The sequence below is a fragment of the Miniopterus schreibersii genome (assembly GCF_964146895.1).
Source record: "Miniopterus schreibersii genome assembly, chromosome: 5".
NCBI lineage: Eukaryota > Metazoa > Chordata > Mammalia > Chiroptera > Miniopteridae > Miniopterus > Miniopterus schreibersii.
The window spans coordinates 58,310,498-58,318,730 of NC_138106.1; the positions used below are offsets into that span (position 1 = coordinate 58,310,498).

The 8,233-nt window shown below is 45.2% G+C and overlaps 1 protein-coding gene across 1 annotated transcript; it reads left to right on the forward strand.

Annotated features, from left to right (window-relative positions):
• Positions 1-317: 317 nt before the first annotated feature.
• Positions 318-1,719, forward strand: RETNLB (resistin like beta; the record flags this gene model as incomplete). Its single annotated transcript, XM_081138326.1, has 3 exons — positions 318-438; positions 919-993; positions 1,592-1,719. The coding sequence occupies 3 exons, from the start codon at positions 318-320 to the stop codon at positions 1,717-1,719; spliced, it is 324 nt and encodes a 107-aa protein (XP_080994452.1).
• Between the last annotated feature and the right edge of the window lie 6,514 nt (positions 1,720-8,233).

The window sequence follows — 8,233 nt, forward strand, 5'->3', positions numbered from 1 at the left end:
CCAACTGGCAGAGTCCTCTGAACTAGGGAGTGTGCCTGCTTGTGTATTAAGGAGTGCCCAGGTCAATACCACAGGTTATGAAACATCCTGGCCCCAACAGTCTTTGCAAGACCTTTTCTGAACTCGTTGGTGAGTGAGTGCTCTCTGTGGCCACCCTCCCTGCTTCTCCAAACTGCTTAGAGAGATCCGAACTCCATAGGGACATTGCCATTTCTCCACGCTCTCTTCTCGCTTCCTCCCCCGCCACACTGGAGCTCGGGGATCTCAGCTTCTTTCCAATCTTTCCTCCCAGCTCCAGGACGCCGCCTTCCCACAGGATGAAGCCTACTTCTTGCTGCCTTCTCCTCCCCATCCTCCTGCTCCAGTTGGTGATCCCAGGGGGCACTCAGTGTTCCTTAGACTCGATTGTGGATGAAAAGATAAATGATGCTCTTCAAGGTTTGGCTAACTGATAGGAACTGGGGGAAGCGGGAGGGTAACCTCTGGTCGTGCCTTCTGCTCCTAAACCCTAGCTTCTCCTCTATCCCATCCTCAGATCCCAACCTAATCAGTCAACTCAAGCCCAAGCTTCCTGCCCAGGGCCTTCCCACTCCCTTATCTCTTTTTGGACTCTTGGCTAAAAGTTCAGGCTTCCTTGATGGTAATGAGATTGATGATGATGGGGGGGAGCAGGAGGATAGTAATAATTTATTTATGAACACTCATGATGAGAAGTTTTACATAGGTTACTTCATTTAATTTTCACTTTCTGGGGTAAGTACAATTATTACTTTCATTTAAAAAATGAGAAAACCAAACATTAAAACTAGTTTGTAGCCTGATCATGGACACAGGGACACATCTGAGGAAGAAGGAGATTTAGGAGGGCCGTATGGGAGACAGGGATCATGGGCAATACCCCTTTTTTCTCCTACTCAGAGTTCAATCCTGCCCCACCAAAGATGTCATGTACCAGTGTCACCAATTCCGGCAGACTGTCCTCTTGCCCTTCAGGTGAGTAATTCCACGAGCAGGGATGGAGGGTGCGATGCCCTGTGCCCCCCTGTCCATGCCCAGCATCTACATCTCTCCCCCACCTCAGGTTTGTATTTGCCTGGGCTGTGCCATGACTCCTGGCTCCCAGAAAGCGCTTACCCATTCTCATTTCCCTTAAGGAAGTTACTGAGGGATCTTGGGTTTCTGCCTCTTCCCTTCCCACCTTCCTTTCATGACCTAATATATGAGCCCTTCCTCTTAATTGTCCCTTTGGAGTCCTATCACCTACCCAGTCCCCTGCCATATGTCCCCCTTTTTCAATTTATTACCGTTTCCATGGGTAAGGTGCCAGCACGGAGGTGGATTTACCATGAATCTGAGGGATCGGAAACGCCCGGGCCCCTCGCTTTCATGGATCTCCTCCCTGGCTACACACCTCAATTTGTCTTAGTAATTTTTTCTCCTTAAAGAGAACCTTCACAACTGGATTAACTTCAGGCCCTACAAAACCTAGATCTACTCCTGGGCTGCGCAGGGCTGAAAGATGGTTATGGGTGGACTTTCCTCTACTCAAAATCTCAGGGCTCTGACGTCCATGTCGCATGTGCCCATGCAGGGAGCACCGTCACCGGCTGCGCTTGTGGCTATGGCTGTGGTTCCTGGGATATCCAAGGGGAAGCCACGTGTCACTGCCAGTGCAGTGTGGTAGACTGGACCACTGCCCGCTGCTGCCGCCTGGTCTGAGAAGGAGGTTGAGAAACGCATTGTGTGATTATGACTGTAATGAAACCAGGGCCCCAAACAGGAAACCTGACACAAACTGTCCCTTTCATTTGTTACCATCCTGCTTCTTGGGTAATAAAGGCAGTTTTTGCATCTATCAATCTATGTATATGTTTTTGATGTTACCACTTCTGGCTTAGGACTCCTCTAGCAGGAAAATGTTTCTAACATCCCAATTGCTCCATCTTAGCAAGGATTAGGAAAACCATGAGGAAAATGGGAAAAGCTGAGATGGACACTCCAGTTCTTTTATCGTTTAACAAAAGGCCAATGACTCTGTGGCAGGCACTTTGCTTGGCACTAGAGGTACAAAGGAAGAAAATAACACACGTGCCCTTGTGGACATCACCAACCAACACTGCAGGCTCTAAACCAGGTACAGGGTGACTTTTCAAAGTGGAGACTGGCAAAGGCCTCCACAATGATCAATGTCTAGATTTTTGATTTGTATGTGCGCTGTTTCCTAAACTTATGTGTCAGAGATCTGCTTTGATCAAGGTGATAAGTTTGCCTTTGTGTTTCTCCTCCATAACAAAATGAAAACAAGCCCTTACCTGTCATTAATCCTTCCCATGGTTCATTGCCCTGGGGTATAAAAATCTGCTGAATGTAAAAAAAAAAATGATGCAAAATATTGGGCCAGTGTTGGGTGGGTGATTCAGTGTCTGGGTAACGAGTCTCTTGCAAGTTGCGAAGCTTCAATTTTTGACTCAATACTGGAGGAAGACATAATCCAGTTATCAGTGGATAGACCACCAAAAAGCAACTTTTACTAGTAAGTTGCAGTGTGATTTTTAACTAATAATGCAAAAGGAATTCAACAAATTGAATGACATTAATATAAAAAAATTTCCCCTTCCTACATAATTATGAAGTAGTCTCAAAGCTTATAAGTATGAGAAGAAAAAAATAGGAATATAATTGTTTCTAAACTTTATTTCTCTCTAGGATTATTTATTCATGGGTATAGAAAATACTTGGGGGGGGGAAACAGCCTCATCTCTCTCATTTAAGAATACATTTGTGGGGATGGGTGGAGGTGGAAGAGGGTATAGAGGGGATAATTGGTGATAGAAAAATAAAATAAAATAAAATTTTTAAAAAAGGAATACATTTACAAAGGATACCGTTTGTGTTTATTAAATACTTATCAAAATTTTTGTTTTGTTCAATTGTATTATTAATCATTGTAATAATTAAAATGTATTCGTATTTATGGCATCTAGAGTTAGTTTTTAAAATATAAACCAAATTATGTCACTTTCCTGCCCAGAGTACACTTCTAGTGACTTCTCATTATATATAGAATAAATTACCAGGTATTTATCATGGCCAAGAAAACCCTGCATCTAGCCACTGGTTATATCTCTGACCTCATTTCTGATCTTGGCTCACTTTGTCCTGCCCACGCTTGTGTTCTTGGTGTTCCTATAAGTCATAACCACCCTCCTACCTCAGGACCTTTCCACTCTGTGTCCCCTAGATAATGACATGGTTTTCCACACACAAGGTCAAGCCTCAGTATTTTTCAGAGAAGCTATCCCATCATGCTTTATCTCTTGCCCTCCCCCCTTTTTTAAATGCTTCTCAGTCCTGATATCATTGTATATATTTATCTGTCAATCCCCCCTTGGGACAATGTGATCTGTGAAAGATGAAACCTTATTTAAATGGAATGTCATTGAATCTTCACTTCTTAAAATAATGCCTGGCCCATGGAGCAGCTATAATGAATAGTGAATGAGCCTACTGTCAAGTCCAACTCTGAGTCCACTTTCTCTCTTGCTTTCTGGTTCTCTCCCTTTACCTCAACCTTGGTCACTGAAGGACAGACTTTGTTTTAACTGGTCCCTGGGTTCCATTCTTGAGGTGCCTATAGCTGTACATCAGAGGGCACCTCTTTGAAAGAAAAAGCCAAAGAGAGGAGAGGGAGGCTAGAGAGGTTGGGAACAGTAGAAGCAGAAGTCAGATTTTGTAGCTCTGGCTGAAATAGTTCATTGGCCACTTAGCGGCCAATATTCCCTTTCTCTGTTAACAGTATCCTTGATTGTATTCAGGGTGCTCATGTGCCCACCCAGTCCTGAATGATAGGTTACGGTTTAAGCCAATAATTGAGCCCCTGCTCCCCTTGGCCATATATTCTCTATCCTAGACACTTTCATATGGGGTGGAGTTGTAGCACCTGACCCAAATCAGGCCAAGAAGACAGAGAACTTTGTTTGGACCTCCTGAGGAACAATTTGTTTCCTGAATAAAAACCAGAGATTCAAAATTATCCGTAACCCTTGTTGCTTTGGATGTTGGTGTGAGAATGTGAGTCTGGAGTTGTCACCATGGAGTTAGTCAATCATTTTGTGACTTTTGAGAGAAAATTATAAGGGTTGTGAAGTAGGAAGGGGGGGGGGGAACCTGAGGCTATAATAACATTATTCAGCCACTGAACAAAGTCTAGAGTCATTGAATCTCATTTCCTCCTAAGTAAGTAATAAATGTTTGCGTTTGTTCATTTTACAAATATTTATTGAGTTCTGCTGTGTGATAGGCTTTGGGATATAATAGAGGCTAAAATGGAAAAGAATTGCTGCCTTCATGGAACCTCTATTCTAATTTTAAGCTTTTACAAGATGGGATTTTTGTTACTTTCCTGTGGACAGAATTAGTCAAGGGCAATGTAATAGTATCTGAGCAGATGACAGCAGGGCTTTTAGACCACACCTTTTATACCTCTTCCTGTTGAAGGAATGAACAAAAGGTCTATAATGAGAGATGTCAGCAAACTTGGAAATTCCTGGCAGGTTAGCTGCCAGGCTTGTGGAGCTGCCAAGAAGGAAGGAGAGGGGAAATGGAGAAAGGCAGAAAGGCTTCCCTAAGGCAGGGAACCAGAGTAGAGGCAGCTAGTATCTCTCCAGGCACACAGTGGAGATTGTTTCAGGCTCTTTCTGAAGGTTTGACCCTCCCTAGCTACCTTAGATGCCAAGTACTGCCATTGTTCGCTGGTGAAGAGAAGGGAATGCCCTCGACAGGACGCCAGGGTGTAAAGCATCCCTGCCCTCCCAACCTCGGCAGCCCTTTCCCAAACCTGGCTGGGTGAGTGGGATGCACAGCTCTCTTCCCTGACACCCAGCTTCTCAGAGTGCTGCAAAGAGATCCAGGTCGCCCTGGCCCTGCTGCCTCCCTTCCCCTGCTCCCAAGAGCACCTCGTTCTACTTTCTTTTCTCCTTCCCCTCCCTTCCTCTCCCCATCTCTCTGGATCCAGGAGTTGTTTTTCATCTTCTGTCCATTTTCCCTTCACCACAGGTTGTTCTCTCTCTACAGGATGAAGCCCTCTTCTCACCTTCCCATCATACTCCAACTGATGAGCTCAGGGGATGCTCAACACTCCTCAGATTTTGCCATGAATGAAAAGAGCATCTCTCAGTGAACTGGGTGGCTGATATTGGCGGGGGTGACAGAAGGCAATGCAGCTGTATCTCTGATGCTCAGTCCTGCTACTAGATCCCACCCCATTTCCCACCCCATCTCCAGAGGGCAACCTCTAACTGGAAGATTCCTCGCAAAGCCCCTGCCCTCTCCATGCCTTATTGGTGCTTGGAGCTGCCGGAGATGCAGAGATGAAGACTACTTCTAACATTCTTGAGCAAGTACTGTGTGCCAGGCACGGTTAGGTGTTCTATTATTATTTCATTAACTCCGCAGTACAACTCTATGAGGTAAGCGCTGCTATTTCCATTTTATAAAAGAGGGAACTGAGGCTTAGGAAAGTTACACAATTTTGCCAACAGCACCCAGCTATTAAGTGACTTGATCCTGGACACAGTGACTCCTTTGTATGAGCATAAAGGTAATATGGAATTTGGGGGAAGAGTCTAGCCAATTTAGGCCCCATTTTAGCTTTTTGTATTTCCTACAGATTGTAAACCCTCTGGCTGTACAAAGCAGCCCTCCTGTACCAGCATCACTAATGAAGGTAATTGGTCATCCTGCCCCTCAGGTTAAGTAGTTATATGAGGATAAAGGTGCTTGCTCACCCCACATCTATTCTCATGCTCCTGAGCTTGGGCTACCAGCAGGTTGTCCTCAACTTCAGGACTCTAATGTCATTGAATTGAGTCACAACTCTAATACCGATCATTTCTTTTCCATCCTTTCCTCTCAAGGGGCAGTTTAAGAATCTGAGATTTCTTTCCACCCCCTCCCCGCTTTGTTAATCTCACCTACCCAACCTTTTCTTTCCTCCAGTGCCTGGCCATGTTGTCTACCTCCTACTCCATGTCCTCTCCCCCTCACATTCTAATCCCACACTGTTTCTGCCCCATCAGAAGGGAAAAGGAAAAGGGTAATTAGTGGAAGACCCCTCTCAAAATCTAAGGGCTATGGTTTTCTGTCCCTGCCCCATGCCATACCGGGTACATCATCATCAGATACTCATGTGGCTACACCTGTGGCTCCTGGGATGTACAGGTGGAAACCACATGCTATTGTTAGTACAGACATGTAGGGTGGACCACTGCCCACTCCTGCCACCTCATCTACGTAAAGGAGGCCCAGATCTTAGACTGGGGACTATGAAGGCAATAAAACCAGGAAACCTCTACCCGTTCTCATTCAAATCATGACTTCTCAAGTTCCCTCTGCCTCTGACAGCCCTGCTTCCCACATAAGAAAGATAGTCTTTGTTTGTGTCTTTGGTGTTCCTAGCCCCTGACTTGTGCCTTTTCTCTCTATAGGATGTTTCCCTGCACTAAGTGCTCCAACGTGTGTTGAGATGGGAAAGCTATGGAGAGGATCAGAAGAACTGAAATCAACTTCCTACTTCCACCACCATCATCTCATTCTTCAACAAACATTAATCACACTGTTCTGGGCTCTCTTCTTGGTGCTAGATGTATAGAGAAGTAAATCACGCAGTTGGGGACAGTCATCAAGAAGACATGGCCACTGGTTTGACTCACAAGCTGGACCCAGGCAATTGGAGGCTCCCCACTTCCTCCCCTGTGTTAGGAATGTGCTCTCTGCTAGGTTTCCCTGTGCTGGAAGCTGCCCAAGGACACAACCTTGAGACAGTAATGGGTAATGAGTCTGGGTACATGACTGAACCCTGTTAGGTTTCCTGTGTACATGACTGTCCCCAATTAAAGCCTCTATATAAACTTTGAAAATTTGGCAGGTGGACACAAAAATCTACTAGTATTGTGGTCTCCTAAAACAAGCCTCATATGTAAGTTTCCTTGTTTAGGAAACCTGCAGCCTACCAATCTGGAGTGGTCTGCCTTTTCTTTGGTTTCTCCCTGCCCTCTGAGTTAGGGGGCTGGTTTCAGATTACACCCAGGAAGTTCTGAGGAGGTTGAAATCCAACACAGATACATGCCCTAAGAGTGCTCAAAATCTAGAACATTCCTTAGACATCAAGGCACATAAATTTTGCCTCTGCTCGGGAGCAACCTTGGTGGTCTAGTAATCAGTCTCCTGATCACTACACACTGCTTTAAAATACAGGTTTTATTATCTGATATGGCAAGGCCAGCAGATCAGGAGATGACTGCCATTGAAAAGATAGTTTGTTATATTTACAGATCCAAGAAAAAGACCAAAGCATGCCCTGCTGTTGGGGCAGGTGGGGGTGGCACACAGGGGACACAGGGATCAGCCAGGAGGCAGAGTGAGGGGGGAGGCAGGCAAGAACATTTTATTGTGGTTTCCACAAGAAGGAATGGGTGAGGCAGGGTAAGTAGTTTAGGATCAACTAGTTTACACAGTTTCAGCAGGCTCTGGGGCATAGGGGCTGTCCTCAATGTCTGGAATCTGGCCTTGTGGTGATGAGGGCAGGTGGATAGAGGCCCAGAGTGTGAAAACAGAGGAAGTGGGTAAGGTTATGGGCTTTGGACTGGATGCTTTGCATATGAAATGTTTCCTCACAGTCTAGTTGTTGGCTATCTCTAGACATTAGCTAACCTAGGGAAGGGAAGGCTTTCCAAGGTCAGCAAAGCCCCAAAATGTCAAAGCATCAGAAAGTGAAAGGCATGGTTAATACACTCATTTTTTGCAGGTGGCCAGTTCTGCTGTCCCTTCCTCCAGGAAAGGAGCCTGGCACATAATTCTTCTTCAGACTACTGTGATGCTCCAGCCTGAGGAGTAGTATATGAAGCCTCAGATCCTTCCAAGTGTACTAGAATCTCTCTGTTGCAAGTTCCAAAGATCCTTTTAGCATAGCTCAGTGCAAGTCTGACTCACTGTCAAAGTCAGACTGACTGCACTCACTTCTCTGTGCAGTTCCTCTTTCATGGGATTTGAGTGATTTGTCCAATTGTTAGCTACAGACCTGAAACTGGACCTTATGCTGATATCAAAAGAGAACTCGTGAGTTATATTATCCTGTGATCAGTACTGTGAAACACCCAGAAAAAACACCAGAAGAGCCTGTCTTTTGTTTTTGGAGAAGCCAAGTCAAAGAGAAAGTAGCAGGTGCCAAAGGCAG